General features: G+C 56.2%; 2 protein-coding genes across 2 annotated transcripts; both read left to right on the top strand.

Annotated features, from left to right (window-relative positions):
* Nucleotides 1-620: 620 nt before the first annotated feature.
* On the top strand, nt 621-6,621 carry SLC39A3 (solute carrier family 39 member 3). Its single transcript, XM_037165320.2, has 3 exons — nt 621-735; nt 2,073-2,385; nt 5,653-6,621. The coding sequence occupies exons 2-3, from the start codon at nt 2,176-2,178 to the stop codon at nt 6,385-6,387; spliced, it is 945 nt and encodes a 314-aa protein (XP_037021215.1). The 5' UTR covers nt 621-735; nt 2,073-2,175; the 3' UTR covers nt 6,388-6,621.
* Nucleotides 6,622-13,988: 7,367 nt separating this feature from the next.
* Nucleotides 13,989-18,034, top strand: DIRAS1 (DIRAS family GTPase 1). The gene is made up of 2 exons (XM_037165368.2): nt 13,989-14,067; nt 16,855-18,034. Exon 2 carries the CDS (start codon nt 16,923-16,925, stop codon nt 17,517-17,519), a length of 597 nt encoding a protein of 198 aa, XP_037021263.2. The 5' UTR covers nt 13,989-14,067; nt 16,855-16,922; the 3' UTR covers nt 17,520-18,034.
* Nucleotides 18,035-18,695: the final 661 nt, after the last annotated feature.

Here is an 18,695-nt window from a genome sequence, read left to right as displayed (position 1 = left end):
GCGCTCAGTCCACTGAGCCGCACCAGCCAGGGCTAGGGCATCTTATTTTAAATAGAAACCCACCATCCTCACTGGGCTCTATTATTCCAGAGCACTGTCACCTTCTGACATAACTCCATTATTTATTATGTTTATCCATTATCTTCCATGTCTTCCCCTAGAACGTAAGTTCCAAAAGGAGGGAGATCTGTGTTTTGCTCACAGATGTTCTCCTAGGAAAGGTCCCGGCAGAGTAGGCAGAGCTGTTGAACCGATAAATCTGCTTGTTAAGACGACGAGAAGGGCATCAGCAGCGAGGACGCTCAGAGATGGACTCCCATAGGAGTCCATAGGAAATCATTCCCAGTCAATGGCCAAGGCTCGATCCTAGATGTCTTCAGCACCAAGTGCCCTTGGACAGCTCTGGAAGCCAAACCCTCCCGGAACTTTTGTACTAAGGTTGGAGTTTCCCTCCGAAACCACTCGGTGGCTGTACCTACGCTTTAACGAGAGAAAACTACTTTTCTGTGCCGGTAGGAGAGGTGGAAATTGCAGGATGAGTGGCAGCCACTTCAGCCAATAGAAAGACCCTTTAGGCTCACGGTGTTTGGAGAAGCCAATAACCAGGGGTGTGGGCGGGACGTTGGCTACGGCGCGGCGACCGGACCCTCTGCCTGGAGCAACACTGTGGAAACTAGACCACCCTGCCGTTGAGCTGTGGGAGGCGCCAGTGGGCGAGCTAGGGGCCCCGTAGAGGTACGTGTGGTCTGGGGACGGGCCGGGACCTGAGGGCTAGGGTGGGGCCGGGGCCTGGCGGACACTGCCTCCCGTTAGCCTAGGCCCAGACGAAGCTTCCGTCCTCTGCTTCACCATAATCGACGAGATCTGTGTGATTTGCTTCCGATTCTCCCAGCAGAGCGCGAGTTGTCCTCTCTCGGGCGGGGCCAGATGAGTTTCGTCCTCTGCGTCTGGTGCCGTGCGGGGCACACAGAAGGCGCTCAATAAGTCCTGAATGAATGAATGAGCCCGTCCCGTCTTCGCCCATCCCCATCAGCCCTTGGTTTGATAGCATCAAGGCCACCTTGCCCCTACTCCACAGATTGGGGCATAAGTTGACCAGCAGATATTTAGTGGGCGACTACTGTATACCTGAAGGCTACAGCGAGTGAGGATACCCAGGGACTTTAAATTATACTGTTCTCCTTAGCACAAATAAGACCAGAAAAATGACAGGGGAGGGGGTGGGAGAAAACTCAACTGGTGGCATTTGAGTTGAGTCCTGAAGAACTCACTGAAGTGCGGGTTCAGGCAGTGAGAAATTGGAAATTGGGAGAAGACCATGAGGACCGGGAAGCAGCCAAGGTCCCTCGTACTAACTGGTATTTTCAGGTCCAGGATGAAAAGTGCTCCACCTTGGCTCACTGAGTTATGTAAAAAGGTCCACATACTTCAGCACATCCATATGTTCAGCCAGTGGTCACTGAGTCTCTGGTGTATGCCCCACAACTGGGCAGGTACATAGGACATGGTTTACGGCAGAGGTCGGCCAGGGGAGGCCCTTCTGAGGGGTCCCAGAGGCAATGACCTGAAAGATAAGATGTTACTGAACATTGGAGAAGGAAGTGTCCCAGGCCAAGAGAACAACCGGGCGCAAAAGCCCTGAGGCAGGAACAGGTTTGGCACATTTAGGGACCACAAAGAGCAGAGGGTGGTGAGGTGAATCCGTAAGGTGAAGTGCAGGAGCCAGCTATTGGCCCAGAGCCTTCGCCTCAGGCTGAAGCATTTGGATTTTACATGAGGGCAGCAGGGAGCCAGCGGAATGCCACCACCTGATAGAACACTGCGACAATGGAGACATTGTGCCATCCAGTGCATTGTCTTCCAGACTCACATGGCTCCCGTGTGCATGAAATACAGGTAGTTCAAGGGGCTGAATTTTACAATTTCTTTAATTTTAATTAATGTAAACATTAATTAAACACTAGCCATTTAAATTAATGGCTAGTGACTGCTGGACTGAGGGAGAATGGGCTTGACCACTAGAGTTGGTCAGATAAATCAACAGCTAACACAATTGTCTTTGGTGTTCACAGTGGCTGGACTGAGGCATGAGCCCCCGGTAGCGCATCGAGGGACAGGAGGTGCACCCACACATGGTTTGGCCCTGTGGCGACCACAGCAGCCCAGGTCATCACCATGGTGAAGCTGTTGGTGGTCAAAATTCTTTGCATGGTGGGCGTGTTCTTCTTCATGCTGCTGGGTTCGCTGCTCCCAGTGAAGATCATTGAGACAGATTTTGAGAAGGCCCACCGCTCAAAAAAGATCCTCTCACTCTGCAACACCTTTGGAGGTGGGGTTTTTCTGGCCACCTGCTTCAATGCTTTACTGCCTGCCGTGAGGGAAAAGGTAAGGGCTCCCTTGGTGGTCTCAGAAGCTCTTGGCACCTTATGGCCAAGAGTCTCGGATACTGTTTCAACTCTGACTTTGAACTCAGTGGGTGCCTTGACACCACAAGGGTGATGGGAAGTAGTACATGAATTTGTGTGACCATGAGTTGGTTGCTTCTCCTCTCTGGGCCTAGATAAACAAGGGGTTTAAACTAGGTCTGGTGTTCCCAGCTGGTGAGCTCATTAGTCATTACCTGACCAGACCACCTACCCTTGGTAGTGTACACTTTGTCCTGAAGCTGGGAGTTGTGGCCTCTCTTCAACTCCTGTATCAGTCAGCTGCTGCTGTGAAACATATGAAATGAAATTTAATATCTTAAGACAACACACATTTATTATCTCACAGTTTCTGTGGGTCAAAGGATGGACACTGCTTAGCTGGGTTCTCTGTTCTAGGTTCTCAGGAGGCAGTAATTGAGGTCTTCACTGTACTGTGTGATATCACCTCAGGATTCAACTGGGGAGGGGTCAGCTAAGTTCATGTAGTTGTAAGGTGGGTTCAGGCCCCTCCTGGTTGTCAGAGTCAGGGCCTAGTTTCTTCCTGGCTGTTGGCTGGGAGCTGCCCTCAGTCCCTTGCCCCATGGGCCTTCCCAGTATGGCTGCTTGCTTCATCCTCAAGCTGCAACCTGTGCCTAGATTTCTGACATATCTGTGAGATGATGCTGTTGCATTGCATTATACTGCTAAGCTCATGTTCCTTTGTTGTGCAGCACAGGATATTTGTTCATACACTTGGCATCAATGGGGTTAAATCAGAGTCTTGTCTGATGCCTTCTGCACCCCAGTGCCACTTTCAAACCCTCCCCCATTGACCACGTTCCCATGGTGTGTGCCTTTGTTACCCTCCTATCTCAGGCCTGGCCCACTGCAATGGCCTTGTTCTTCCCTGTCCCCCTTCAGTGTACATGGCTTTGTCAGGGTCCTCTAAAGCCACTCCCATGCTGCACCCCTACGCACAGGCTTCACATGCCCCAGAAGCTCAAGTCCCTCCCAGCCCTCACCCAGGCTTGGCCAGCAGCACCCAGATCCCAGGCACCCCATGGGGACTGCTGCCACAAGCCTTGGCCTTGGTGTGTCTGCCTTGCCTTTTCCAATCCATGATTGTCCCTCTGGGGGTAGTTTGTGTATGTCATAGGCTAGTGTTTCCCCCAGTGGGGCACATGGTGGCCTCCATGAGACATTTAGCAAATGAATGAAAGGGCTTCTTTATAGAAGCACAGCCTTCTGCTGCAGTACGGGGTGACTCACCCCAAGAGATACTAGGCATGTCTGGGGTCATCTGTGGTTGTCATCATCAAGTGCATAGGTGTCAGGGACACTGCTTAACACTCCACAGAGCCCAGAATGGCCCCCGGCAGAGAATGACCCTGTTCTAATATCAACACCTCCCCCGACAAGCCATGACAACCAGAATGTCTGCAGACATCGCACCTCTCCCCTGAGGGCAGAAGCACCCTCTTGGTGTGTGAACACAGAGCCAGATATTGGGGTGACCTGTCCATAGGCCAAGCACTGCTGGTCACCACCCGAAGCTGGTGGAAAGCATGGAACAGATGCTCCCTCACGGCCTCAAGAGGACTCAGCCTGCCAACACCCTGATCCAGGACTTCCAACCTCTGCCATTGTGGTATCAACCAGCCTTTCCAGCCCCGACGCACACTTGGTGCGCACACTTGGTGTATGTGCACGTACATGTATGTGTGCATGTTCACAGGTTGTCACGAAGGTGGTTCTGGGAAAGGAGAGATTGGGGCACCTGGTGGAGGTTGAGTGCTTGGAAATTATATGTAAGCCAAAATCCAAAGCATGAGCATCTGTCAGCTGTGAGTAAAGCTGAAGGGGGAATGTTTTGGACAGAGCTGGCAGCACAGCCCCAAGGTTGGGAAGGGCTTGGTATGTGCAAACATCCTTATGAATCCAGGGAAAATTAACCCAGGCCTTGAGGAGCCCACTGCCCACCTTTCTGGATAGTGTCCAAAGCTTCACCGTCCAGTGTGGCAGCTGCTTGGCATACCTAACTAGTCAAGTTTCAGTGAATTGCAATGAAGTACAAGTCAGCATGCCAGTTCTCAGCCACACCAGCCATGTTTCAAGTCCTCATACATGGCTAGAGGCTCCCTCCCAGCACAGAGAGGAAATGTGTCTGTTATCTAGAACATTCTGTTGAATGGCACCAAACTCAAGGGATCTGATGTGTGGCTGAATGTGCTGACAGGCGTTTACCCCAGAGGTCAGAGTGATGGGAGGACTCTGGAAACAGAGCGCCACCTGGGTTATATGGAAGCAAACCGCTTGCAGGCGTCTGGGCTGGAAAGGCTGGTTGATACCACAGTGGCAGAGGTTGGAAGTCCTGGATCGGGGTGTTGGCAGGCTGAGTCCTCCTGAGGCTGTGAGGGAGCATCTGTTCCATGCTTTCCACCAGCTTCTGGGGGTGACCAGCAATGCTTGGCCTACGGATAGGTCACCCCAATATCTGGCTCTGGGTTCACATGGCCATCTGCCTGTGTGTCTGTCTGTGTCTCCTCTTCTGTCTCATAAGGACAGCTGTCATTGGATTAAGGGACCAGGATGAGCTTATTTCAAGATCTTTATCTTATGCCCGAGTTTCCGGACGCGGCCAAGGAAAGCCCCTCCCGTCTGGGTGGCCTAAACAGCACTCACTCTCTGCCAGTGCTGGAGGCTGGCAGTCCGAGCTCAAGCTGCTGTCAGGGCTGGGTCCTCCTCAGACCTCCCTTCCTCTGCCTGTCCACGGTCCTATTAGCGTGGGGCCCGCCCTGACAGCCTCACTTTGACAGAATCACCTTTTTAAAGATCCTCTCTTCCATTATGGTTAGTTTTGAGGTGCTAGGGGCTCATAGACTAAAAATACATGAATTTTTATTTGGGGAGGAGGACAAAATTCAGCCCTTAATACTTTATATCAACAAAGACCCTTCTTCTGAATAAAGTCACATTCTGAGGTTCTGGGTAGACATGTCTTTGTAGGTCACAGTCCAGTTCCCGTTAGTGAGGATTGTGATTCACTTTATAGTAGCGTTTTATTTAACTCATTATGGATTAACCCACCATCCTCCCCCCACTTTTTCTTAACTTAAATGAATTGGGCATTGCTGTGCTTTGCTAATTGAACAGTGAGGTCAGATGAACCCTGTTGCATTGAGTCCCTGCCTCTTAACTTCTGTTGCCTCTCTCCCTTTCCCTCCCTCTCTCACGGGCTCCACTCCAGCTCCAGAAAGTTCTGAGTCTCGGGCACATCAGCACTGACTACCCACTAGCGGAGACCATTGTAATGCTAGGCTTCTTCATGACCATCTTCCTGGAGCAGCTCATCCTGACCTTCCGCAAGGAGAAGCCTTCCTTCATTGACATGGAGACCTTCAACGCTGGCTCAGATGCTGGCAGCGACTCAGAGTACGAGAGCCCCTTCATGGGGGCTGCAAGGGGCCACGCACTCTACATGGAGCCCCACACCCACAGCCATGGGCTGAGTGTCCAGGAGCTCTCTCGCTCCAGCCCCCTGCGCCTCCTCAGCTTGGTCTTCGCGCTGTCGGCCCACTCCATCTTTGAAGGCCTGGCCCTGGGCCTACAGGAGGAGGGGGAGAAGGTGGTGAGCCTGTTTGTGGGTGTGGCCATCCATGAGACGCTGGTGGCTGTGGCCCTGGGCATCAACATGGCCCGGAGCTCTATGCCCCTGAGGGAAGCAGCCAAGCTGGCAGTCACTGTGAGCGCCATGATCCCCCTGGGCATCAGCATTGGCCTGGGCATCCAGAGTGCACAGGACGTGCCCAGCAGCGTGGCTTCAGTGCTGTTGCAGGGCCTGGTGGGAGGCACCTTTCTCTTCGTCACCTTCTTTGAGATCCTGGGGAAGGAGCTGGAGGAGAAGAATGACCGCCTGCTCAAAGTCCTCTTCCTGGTGCTGGGCTACACCGTGCTGGCCGGTATGGTCTTCCTCAAGTGGTGAACACCCTGTTGCCATCGTTATTCATCATAGTCACCCCACCCTGTGGGAGCACCGGGCTGGACACAGGCCACATCCCCCAGCCCCGCCTTCCCCCAGCGGGGAGCTCAGGCTCTCAGTTGCTGCCTATCCACAGAGGGGCCACCCAAGAGCAGACTGGACCCTAGATTCTACACCCCGAGCCTCAGGGCAACACTCCTACTTGTAAAACACTTCACTTAAAGGTATTTACCGAAACCGTGTGACCATGTCAACCTGGGCATGGGGATCTGACGACTCTCCTGAAAGGTAGGGCCAGGCATCCCATGGGGTCAGGCCAAGACCGTCCCCAGTGTGGACCAGGACAGGAGCTGTTGGAGGCTCTGAGGCTTCTGTCCTCTGCCCCCAACCTGCTTTGTTGATAACAGAGGAGGCCGCCAGCATGGAGCGTCCATTGTGCGGTTAGGTGGGGCAGCTCTGTGACTCCTGCCGCCTGAAGCTTTGCCTCTGTGGGAACGGGCAGAGTCCCCAGGTGCCTGAGGACCATTCTCTCCTCCTCTGCCTTCTGGTGCTGTCCCCCTAGTGGGGAGGTTGCCCTCCTGGGAGCTGGGGTTGCTAGGCCAGGGGAGCGTGTGGGTTTCCTAAGGGAATAGACCCACGGGCTGGGAGATATGTAAGCAGGGCTGGGAGGCAGCTTGGCCATTGGTTCATAACCCCATGTCTGCCCAGGGTCTTTGGAGCACGATGGGCCTTACAGGCTGTGGGGCCCATCTTCCCCCCACTACACTCAGTTCCCCCCAGCAGACAAATGGGAAGCCAGTCCCAGATAATGCAGGAGAGCAGAGACTAACAGCCAAGTGGTTGGTGTAAACTCGGCACTGTGGCAACCTCTCATTAGCCTCCATGGTTGTCCCAGCAACCTGGAGCATGCCTGGGGAGTAGGAGTGGGTCGAGCCTTTCCTGGGGGATTGGCTTGGCTTGGCTTGGAGGTGTGGCTGGATGGTGCTGGGGCCTGGCAACCTGGGCCGGATTCTCCTGCCCGGCCTCAGCTTCGCCTGGCTCTGTCCTGGGCTGCTGGAGCTCATTACACTGTTCTTTCCCCCTGAGTTGGCTGGGAGGCCCAGGTGTGCGCCTTTCTGAAATCTTGAATTTCCTTCCTGTGTTCACCAGTGCCAGGAAGAACTGCAATAGGGCCATTTAAGCTTCTGACAAGAATAGGTCCCTCCTCCCATGGCCCTGGGCTTGGAGGGGCCTCTTTTCATTACTCTGGTCATGCTCAGAGATCCAGGAGCAGCTAGTGGCTTACCAAAGGGTGGACACCCCAGGGGCTGGCCAGCTGTTTCCTGCTTAGCCCACTGGGCACGAGACTCAAGAGGGCGCAACCTCTGCCAGGGCCCTGGCCACCTCTGTTGTGAGTGTGGGGGAGCAGGGGTGTGTGTTTGAAATCTCCCACTTTTACTCTGTTGGCTCTCACCCTGGTGCTGCCAGAAGTATTGGGCCTGTTTCTAGAAACTTCTATCTAAAATTTTTACTGGGGACCCATTTCACAACTCCTCGAGGCCTGGCCCTGACCCCAAGCCAGGAAAATGATCCCACGGGTGTGGGAACATCATCCTCTTTACAAAAGTGTCCTGAGCCCGGTGCTGTGGCCTCCACCTGCCCCCACTTCACCCAGGAGCTGGAAGGTTCCAGGTGGGCAGGTCACCAGACCCAGGTCTGCCTTTAGCTGGGGGGATGGAACTGTGCAGGGGACCAGGTAGAGGCCCAGGGCCTCCCGTATGAGAAGGCTGTCCCCCTGAATCCAGTGGGAACCCCACATTGGGGCAAATCAGTCTGTTCCAGGGATCCTTCCCTGTCACCAGAAGCACATACAGCTGCTTCCCCACCAGCCATTTGTTCCCCAGGCCGGCCCTGATGGTACCACAGCCTGTCCTCCAACCAGTTACCACGTCCCCGTCTCCTGTTCCCAAGGGGAACCTTCAAGGTCACGTTCCACCCTCACTCTGAGCTGGCTTCTGGACCAGCAGGCCCAGGAAGAGCATGGCCACACCAGCGAGGAAGGAAAGACCCAAGTATCCTGTTTGTACGCCCTTCAGTTAGGGCATCACTGCCCCGAGTCCTGTCATTTTCACTCCCCAGTGTGCCTGTGCCTGTCCTGCTGGGTGTGAGCAAGCGACCCTGCTCTGAGCTGCTCCTCTCTCCCTGGGGTCCCATCGGCCCCAGCAAATCTGCTTCTGGGCCATGTGGTGACCCTGAGACCTTGAGTGATTTAGGCAGGCGGGGTTGCAGGAAAAGACGCAAGCTGTCCCACCAGCCTCCAGAGGCTGCCCCTCCTGCCTGCAGTGGTCAGAGGAGCAGGGTCAGCCCTGGAATCTGCTTCTAGGAGCCACTGCGGGTCAGCCAGCCATGGGAGTGATGTGTCTGTCTCTTGGCTGGTTTGGGTCAGTTTTCTCCACATTGGCCAAGGATCCGAACATCTCCACGGTGGGGTGAGGAGAGTGGTTGGCCCGCCTGGCAGAGGCTAAAGAAGCAATGCTAATGGCTGAGGTCCTCCTTCCAGTGGTGGCCAAATCCAGGGTCTTCAGAGGCCAGCTCAGTGGCTCCACTGCTCCCTGAGCTCAGACAAGGGAGCTCTGCCATGTGGTTGGTGAGAGGAACTTGGCCTGAGTAGGACTGTACGTCAGGTACCACCTGAGGCCCTGAACCAGCACTCACCACAAAACAGGACATTGACCCCAAAGGGCTTGTCCATATCTATGCAACTTCTGACATCAAAGAGATGTCACATGGCTGTGGACACAGATATTCCTTCTCAGGAGTCTTCCTGAACTCTGGTTCTCAATCCAGGTGATTCTGCCCCCGGGGGACACTGGGCTATGTCTGGGGACATTGGTGTCACAATATGAGGTGCTCCTGGCATGGAGTAGGGGGCAGGGATGTTGCTCAGCACCCCACGGTGCCCAGTGGCCCCACCCCACAGAGTGAACCAGCTGTGGCCTAGCACCCTCTGCGGTCTGCCCTGAATAGGGGCTCACAGCACAGGCAACAGCTGGATGGAGTCAACCAGGCTCCCCTGCTTGATCTGCAGACAAAAGAAAAGAAAATTAGAAGGCGGCATCCAGACCTCATGGATTGAATCAACCATAATAACAGTGTGTCGGGGCTTCTGTTGTCTGCTGTTTGCATTTCTCGTGGAGAAGTTGTTATCGTGGGGTGGGAAAGGGAGAGCACCAATTTATGGCCCTGTTTGCATCTTCAGAGCCCAAAAAGCAGGCAACAAACTAGATAGTGTCTCCCAGCACACACTGCCATCAGACCTACCCTGGCCATCAGTGTGGGTCCTCAGCCCCCCTAAGAGGGATGTGTACCCCATCTGCTCCAGCCCATGCCCTCCGAGCTGCCTGCTGACTTCAGAACAGAGCCAGTGACCAATTCATCTGATCTTCCCAGAGCTACCTGCAGGCAAGCGGGGGAGGGGGAGCTCCTGAGCAGAGGAGGGCTCAGTTCTGTGAAGACCCTAGAACCCTTCTCTGGGTGGTCAGGGTGCTGAGGCCAAATTCTGCTGGAGCAGGGATACCTGCTCTGTCTGTCACCCTCAGGTTTCCACAGCTCCCTGAGCAAAAAGAGCTGACCAGGCAGGTCCTGGTGTTGTGGCCTTGGGCTGAAGTGATCGCTGCATGCCCAGCCTGGCAGGAGAGAACTGGGTTGAGCGGGTGGGCAGTTCAGGGCCCCTGATTAACTTGGGTGCATTGGCGGGCACAACAGAGGAGTTGCATTGTGAGGAGAGTACACAGCCACCACAGACGAGAAAGGCCGTCTCCCTTGAGGGTCTGGCTGGCAGGCCCAGAAACTGGCCCAATAAGCTGGCCCCCAAAGTAGGGTCTCCCCGAGGGGCACTGGGGTGCCAAGTCATTCTCTGTGTGGGGCCATTTGAACACGGGTGTTGAGCAGCATCTCTGGTCCCAACCCTTGTGGTGCCAGGGGCACCCCTGGTGTGGCAATCACAGATGTCTCCAGACCACCCAGTGTCTCCTGGGGACAGGATCGCCCTGGGTGAGATCCACAAAAGGCAGCTCACATTCTAGGGAGGGAGACATGTCAACATATGATCAATATCAGGGAGCAATTAGCACCCTAAGGACAAAAAACAAGGTAAAGGGAGGCGGGAATGAATTTAGCAGGGGCAGCTTTGGTGGCCTGGTCAGGGGGGAAATCTGTGAGGGCCAAGTGTGAGTCCCAAGATGAGGGAAAAGCTTTTCCAGCAGAGGAAGCAGCCCGTGCAAAGGCCCCCAGGTCTTTCTGCAGGTCACAGTTCTTTTTTTGACTGACTGAAGCAGCCCTAGCTCTCAGTAAAAAGACTCAAGCGTTAAAGAGATTCATCCTGTCGGTATTGAAGTCTTCAGTAACTCTGCTCCTTGGAGATGATGATCAAAGCACAGCCCGTATACTGAGCAGTAAGTGACTCAAGACTCCTCCAGGGGCCAGGTGGACGGCTTTGGCCAGGAACTGGCAACTTCCACTCTGGGGAGGGGTCCAGCTCCTGCAGACGCTGACCGGCAGAACTCAGGCTCTTGGATGCCAGCCCATTCCTTTTTCCATGCAGACTGGGTTTTGAAAAATGATCTCCCTATTTTAAAAACGTTGACACCAAACTTAAAAACAAATGAAATACCTTGGTGGGCCAAGCTATATCTGAGAGAGGCCATCGTCGGGCTCAGCCTCTGCTTTGCCTGCATAATTGCATTAATCCGGGGAGCACAGAGAGCAGAGAATTTGATCCAGCTGCCTACCTTTCACCAGGCAGCTATGCTGGGCTGGGAGCAGGGAGGGGCCATAAATGACAGTATGGTCCCTGCCTGGAACATTGGGACAGGGAGAAGTCCCCCGGTCTGCAAGGCCAGGTGAGCTGGGACAGTGTAGGTGAACAGCTAACTTTTGCAATTGAGAGGACTTCTGCAGGACAGGAACAGTTGAAGGTCAGGTACAGGTCCCTGGGTTAGAAGGCTGGGTTGTGACTTAAGAGCCCAGTGGAGCCCTAGCTGGTGTGGCTCAGTGGATTGAGCACGGGCCTGACAATCGCGGTTCGATTCCCAGTCAGGGCACATGCCTGGGTTGCAGACCAGTTCCCTGCAGGCCAGTTCCCAGCAGGGGACGCACGAGGGGCAGCCATACATTGATGTTTCTCTCCCTCTCTCCTTTCCTTCCCCTCTAAAGATAAATAAATAAAATATTAAAAAAAAAAAAAAGAGCCCAGTGGAGTTCCAGTGCCAGCCCAGCTTTTTCCCAGCTGGGCCACCTCCAGTGAGCAGGTTCCCTTCTCTGCACCTTGGTTCCCAGAGGGGACACAGCTGGTGACTGCCACACACATCCCTATGTTCATGAAAGCCAGAGCTATCCAGTCTGGCCATGGAGAAGGGGGTACCACTGTCCTAATTTGGGGTGCTGGGGTGGGGAGCTGAGCCCCTGTGCCCCAGGGAGAATGAGGAGGGGACTCTGGGGCCTGTCTTCCCCTGGCTCCAGAGGCTGAGAGCGTGGCCTGAGAGCTATAAATAGCAACTGCAGAATGGCACTGCTGCTGTGCCCACGATCCTGTGTATGAGTCAGCCTGGCCCGGCCTGGACTGGCGTCTGGAGAAGCCAGAAATCGGACAGAGGCCTGGCCCAGCACCAGCGGGTCACTCAGGAGACAAAAGCAGGCAAGCAGAGTGGTAGGAAGTTGGGCTGTTGTCTCAGCCCCTGTGTGCCCAGCAGCCCTGTGTAGGTGGCCATCATCCCAGTTGCTCCCAGCAACCCTGAGAGGGCAGATAGCATTGATCCTCATTCACAGATGGGGAAACCATGGCTCAGATGGCAACTCATCGGGCTGCTTCCCTGTCTGGCCGACAGCACCCCAAGATGAAGGGTAGGGGCCACTCTCTAAGGTATCCCAGAGGGCTGAAGACAGGGCAGGAGGGAGGGAGGGGTATGGGGAGAAGATGGGAAATCCTGAGCGCACTAATCATGAAGGAGCTTGAACTCTAGGCTGAGAAACTGGACTTTGACCCTGAGGCAAAGAGAGACACTAGCAGCCTTAGAGCACGGGAGGCTCATGTTGAAGGCTGGGAGTTAAATGCCAGAATGGAAGAAGACTGGTGGGTGGTTCTGGGAGGCAAGAAAGGAGGGGGGTGAGACTGTCCAGCCAGGATAGGCCTGGAGATGCAGTGGAGGGGCTGAGTCAGGGAGAAATGGGGCTGTTCAAGCCCGGAGAAGTCTGCCTCAGCCAGAGCCACAGAAATAGTGGGTAAGCAAAAATCAAGGAACCAAGAGCCAGAAGGGCCCTTAGACTCCAGCTGACCATCTGCTCACATACCTCACAATGGGGACCTCACCACCTCCCAAAGAGCCTCTTTCACCTTCCACTGCTGTGACCCCAGAGAGCCCCTCCTTGTGGGACCCTAGTGTCAGCTTCCCCATCAAGGGGCACCTTGCTTTCACAGGCTTGGGGCCTGGGACTGTCTCATACCCACCCCTGGACTGGTTGCCAAAGTCTAGTTTCCTCTGAGATGAACCTCTGCTCTCTGGGTCTTCGGGAGGGAACAAGTGATGGGCATCCTGTTAGCTTAAACCTGGACACAGACATGTCAGATACATAGATACTTCCCAAAGATGAATGTTTATTCTCAGAGTTACGTATTTGAGGGAGATACACATTTTCATACCAGAAAACCAAAACCCCATTACCCCCGAACTTTCTTTGTTCACTCCCACCTTCAAATGGCACCCCAGACCCATCAAAGGGCCCACCTGCCCACCCCACCCACTCCCCATGGGATGTCCTTAGGGGCTCCGACCCAGACGGAGGCCTTGGTCCCTTCCCTTCTGTCTCTCCATCCCTCAGACCCCTGGGGTAGGGGAGTGGTCTCTAGGTGCGTCCTGGTTGCCCCAAGCCCTCTGGGACTCTCGCTGCCTCCTCATACATTTATTAGTTTTCTTTTTAATTTTTATTGAATTTATCGGCATGACATTGGTTAATAAAACAATATAGTACTTATTGGTTGATTATTTATTCCATCAAGCACCTCCTCTGGAGGAGGGTTCCTGAGCAGGACCATGACCCCCCACCAACCCCAAGGTCTCCCATTCTGCTACCCCAGCCCCCTTATCTGCAGTTCTGCTAACAGCCTCTTCCCTTCGTCCCTGGGGTGACTTCGATTCTTCCTCCCTCTTGCCCATCACCGAGTTTTCGGGGTAACTCTGATTGCGCCAGCTGCCACTCTGGGCTCTGGAGAAAGCAGACCCCACCCCATTCGCTCCCCTGCGTCCTAGGGACCTCCGGGAGGGGGCGGGGGGAGCAGAAGCCCACGTGCGCGGGCGGGAGTCCGGGCGGGGCTGTACGCTCGCCGGGCTGGGTGGGGACCCGGAGCTGGGGTCCAGAGCTAAGGACGCGGGGTGGAGTCGAGTGCTAGGGGCGCGGGGTGGGGGTCTGGGTGGGGCTGAGCTCACAGAGGCGGGGCTCAGGGCAGCAGTGACCTTGGCCGGGGGCGCGGGTCCCCGGGGAGGGGCGGAGCGCGGCGCCCAGCAGGCGGGCGGGGACGGCGCGGGCACGGCGGCGGCTCGGGCGGGCGGCGGCGGCGAGAGCGGCGGGAGCGCGGGGGGCGGCGGCGCGGGAGCGGACTCGGAACCCGCCAGCAGCAGCCGCCGCGGCGCCGCAGGGACGAGCGCCCAGGTAGGCGGCCGGGGCGGGGGCCGGGGCGCGGGGCCTGCTGCATCCCACTTGCTCGGCCCGCGGGGCCCTTTTCAGCGCGCTTCTCCTTTGTCCGAGCCCCACCCTCCTGGCCAGCCTCAGGAGCCAGGCCCTCCTCCCGCCCGGCCCTGCACCGGAGCCCTTCCCCTGTCTCTGGCCCCTCTGCCTTCCGCTCCCACCTTGGACAGCTCCCGCTCAGCTTCCTCCCCTCCCCCACGCTTCCCCCGCCCCCGCGCCCCCGCGGCCAAGCCATCCCCTCTCCAGCCCCCCTAACCCTCGCTGTCTGGGTTGGTCGTCTTGCTCAGCCAGGACCTCTCCACGGGGAGCCACTTGGGCCCTGAGCCTTTCTCACCCACCGCTGCCCGCTCAACCCTCCTGCCCTCTCTGCCAAGCCCTCCGTCACTCAGGAGACCCATTCTGGTGGGGTCCCCACCCCTACTACTTAGATCCTTCTTTCGCCAAGGGGAGCCCCTGGGCTTGCTCCCCTGAGTATGTGTGTCCCTCTCTCTGCCCCCTAGAGCAGGCCCTCTCTCATCAAGCCCCTCATTAGTTCTGGTCAGACCCGCCCTCCCCTCCGAAATTTTGGCAAGCATGCCCCCAGGCCCTCCCCTGGGTCCGGCCTGCTTTGCTTTCTAGCACCGGAGGTCGTTGCAATTTCCCCCAGCTGGGCTTTGGGGACCTAGGGCTAGGCTGATTCCCTAAGGTCTCAGGGTGGGCTGCTTTGCACAGGGGGAGGACTCCGGCCTGTGAGGCCAGCGAAGACTAGTTCAAATCCTGTTCTGCTCTGCCACCCCCCTGCTCTGTGACTTTTGGCCAGTGTCTCCCCCCTCTGACCCTCAGTGCCTGAGATCCTCTGCCCCGACCCCTGCCTTGCAGGAGGTGAGGGTGGTTTTCAAAAGGCACCAGATGTGTGCCTGGCATGGACTGGGGATGATGAGTGGGGGCTCCTAGTTGGGGATCCCAGTTCCCAGAGAGGTCCCTCCTGCAGGACACCCTTGTTGACTGACCTGGAGCCCTTTCGGGGGGTCTGTACCCAGAGCACAGCCAGGGCCGGGTCTGGGGCAGCCGAACTGATTGTCACTGGGCTCCCCAGGCCCCCAGGCCAGTTGTGGCTGTGCCTGGCTGCACGCTGTGTGCCCGTTCCACAGAGCAGCCCCTCAGAAAGGGCATTGGCTGCAGAGCTGGTCGGCACTCGACGCCAGCCCCACACACAGCGTCCTCTTATGCGGACCACTGCCATGCTTGTCACCATGTCACCAACATGCCTAGCAGCCCATCGCGAGTTAGTGCTACTAAAACTCCCGGAAGTTTGGCTGGCACATAATTTCTGGAGTATATGCTGGCTGTTACTTTTATTGTATATCTTTTTCTGACAAACCTGATACTTTCGATCATTCAGAACATGCCTTCCCAGCCCACTACAGGCCAAGGGCTTTATGCTCTGAGCCCCGCTGATCAACAATCCCAATTGTCCATCCTTACGGAGGGCTCCCTTATGCCCAGCACCTTCCTAAGGGCTTTCTCTGGCTTATCACACTCTCTTCCTGGTGTCTTCAGGGAGTGGGTACTACAACCACTTGAGTCGCACAGAGAAAACAGAGGCTTAAGGACACAAATCTGGCTCATACCATCGGGCCTTAAACACACACACACACACACACACACATTCACACACTTAAGTGAGGTAACTTGGCTGAGTTGTGATCCTGTTGTGTCTCCCACACCCATGCTTAGAGACAGCTGGAAAGCAGGAAGGGATGAGTTCTTTCCTGTTTTCTATAAATAAGGACCCCTGGCTCTGGCCCCCAGCCCATGGCTCCTTCTCCACCTCTGTCATTGTAAGGAATTACTGTGCTGTGTGAACTCCCAAGGCCACTGAACCTCTCTGAGCTCAGGAGAGGGGGTAGACATGATAAGAGGACCCCCCTCCTGGGGAGGGCAGTGGATATACATCTGTGCCTGTGGATATGGATATACAGGACCTGAACGGGAGGCTGGGGAGGGCAGACCATGGTCTGAGTGCAGAGTTTAAGGAGTAGGTATTTTTCTCTTTGGCCTCAGTTTTAACTTCCTCATCTCCAATCTGGGCTGTGCATCCCTGCCTCTCGGGGCTGCTGCAGGAAATCAGTGTCAAGATTTGCACATTGAGGTTCTGGGGCCTCCAGATTAGGATTGAGCTTATGGGATGAGGGCACGAGAGTGGCTTCAAAATGCAGGTGCCCAGGGCCACAAATTAATCATTCCCAGGGCTGAGGCTCTTCCAGCTGCATTTTAAAGATGCCCCATCACGTGGCTCCTACAAAATTAAGGAGCCTCTTGGCTAAGGGGAACCCTTGATATTTGGAGAGAGGCACCATGTCACCTACTTTGCAGCAGGGGGAACCGAGGCCAAGCATCTTGCCCAGGTCACAGAGCCAGGCCTGCTGGAGCCCATGGCCAAGCTGGAAAGAGATGGAAAAGCCCGTTCAGCCTGAGGAGTGGCTGGGGGAGTGTGCATGTGGGGGAAGGAGTCACTTTCACTTCCCTTCCAGTCCTCTGGGAAGGAGCTTAGGCCCCAGATTTTGTTGGAAGGGAAACCAGCAGAGGGGTCTGGCTCTGAGCCTGCATGCAGGGCAGAATTGCAAAATCAGCCAAATCAACTGGAAGGGCCTTCCCAAGACACAGGAGAAATGCCACCTCCTTTGAGAAGCCACCCCTCATGCCTCCGGGCCTGGAGCTGTTCCCTCCTGGCTGGGTGGCTTTTTGCATCTGACACTCCTCTCTGTACAGGGTCAGCCTGGGGTCCTAGCAGCTGGCACAAGCCCTCCCAGCTCCGCCCCCCACCCCTGGTGTGGAAGATGCCTGAGCAGAGTAATGACTACCGGGTGGTGGTGTTCGGTGCCGGTGGTGTGGGCAAGAGTTCCCTGGTGCTGCGCTTCGTGAAGGGCACATTTCGAGACACCTACATCCCCACCATTGAGGACACCTACCGACAGGTGATCAGCTGTGACAAGAGCGTGTGCACACTGCAGATCACTGACACCACAGGCAGCCACCAGTTTCCAGCCATGCAGCGGCTGTCCATCTCCAAGGGCCATGCCTTCATCTTGGTCTTCTCCGTCACCAGCAAGCAGTCGCTGGAGGAGCTGGGGCCCATCTACCAGCTCATTGTGCAGATCAAGGGCAGCGTGGAGGACATTCCAGTCATGCTGGTGGGCAACAAGTGTGATGAGACGCAGCGGGAGGTGGACACCCGCGAGGCCCAGGCTGTGGCCCAGGAGTGGAAGTGCGCCTTCATGGAGACATCGGCCAAGATGAACTACAACGTCAAGGAGCTCTTCCAGGAGCTGCTCACGCTGGAGACACGCCGGAACATGAGCCTCAACATCGATGGCAAGCGCTCCAGCAAACAGAAGAGGACAGACCGCATCAAGGGCAAATGCGTCCTCATGTGAGCCTGGGACGCCCGCCTGCAGCCAGCCCCTTTCCTGGCCCCATGCCTCTCTCACATCACCCTGCAGCCACTGCCTTCTCCTCCTCTCCGCTTCCTCCCCCTCGTCCCCTCCTCTCTCTACCCCTCTCTCATCACTTCCACCTCTCTGCTGTCATCCGACATCTCTGATGGGGACACCGAGGCCCTGGAGAGCCCTGCAGGTCTGGGGCTCCGAGCCAGCTCTCTCGCATCCCTCTGCCTTTGCGCCATCTCTCTCCCCCACCCTCCTGTCCGTACTCCCGAAGCCACGTGCTAGATGAGACCCCCTCGGTCTGTACACGGGGAAATGGGAAGCCGCCTGTCCCTGTGGGATCGAGGACACTGAGTTTCCCCATCCTCCCCTGTCTCTGTTTCGCCCAGGAGCCCCACGTCTTCCCCTTTACCTCGTGTGCCCCCAGCCAGACCTGTGCCTCCCCCACCCATCAGATCACTGTGACCTTGCCGGGAAGGGAGGAATGGAAATGCACATGGACCTCAGATTTTGTTTTCTCCTATTCGGTGTTTAACATACACTCCCCCCACCCCCACCTCTGTTCCTCATGACCTCTGGCCTGTGCTCTCTATCCCGGGCCCCAGACCATCCCTCTCACCTCTGTCCCCACAGCTTGGGGGTTGTGGCTTGCAGGATGGGCCTCAGGCCACCAGGCAATAACCATAGGGCCTGCAGCAACGCCCTGCCAGCCAGGAACCCTACTTCTCTCACAGCCTGAGGTACAGGCAGGGGAGACCCAGGACTGGCTGATGGCCGCAGAACAACGTGGAGACTGCCTGATATGAAAGAGGGGGGCCTTCCTGGACACAAACCACAGACAGAGATTGGCACAGTGTGTCACCCCTGAGCTCTGAGCAGGCGTCTGGGGTGCTGGGTGGGGTGCCTGGGGCCCCGCCCAGTGGCAGGTGGCTGGGCTCACCATCAGCAGGATCTGAGAGGGCTTCAGGTAGAGCCCTGCCAAGCCCACTTCCACCACCTGCACCCCAGAGAAGGGACCCCCCCAGGATGGTGTGTGTCCTGGAGTTGAGGTGTCTCTACAACCGTGAGATTCTGAGTGTTTTGGTGTATGTGTCTAGATAACTGTATACTCGTGGGACCCTGTGGGGCTGTGTCTGGCAATGAAGGTGACCCATAGGCCTGGGGAGG

The sequence above is a fragment of the Artibeus jamaicensis genome, unplaced genomic scaffold (genome assembly GCF_021234435.1).
Source record: "Artibeus jamaicensis isolate MK-2021 breed Jamaican fruit bat unplaced genomic scaffold, CSHL_Jam_final scaffold_537, whole genome shotgun sequence".
NCBI lineage: Eukaryota > Metazoa > Chordata > Mammalia > Chiroptera > Phyllostomidae > Artibeus > Artibeus jamaicensis.
The sequence above is the reverse complement of the archived record's forward strand: the minus strand, read 5'-3'. Positions and strand labels throughout refer to the sequence as shown.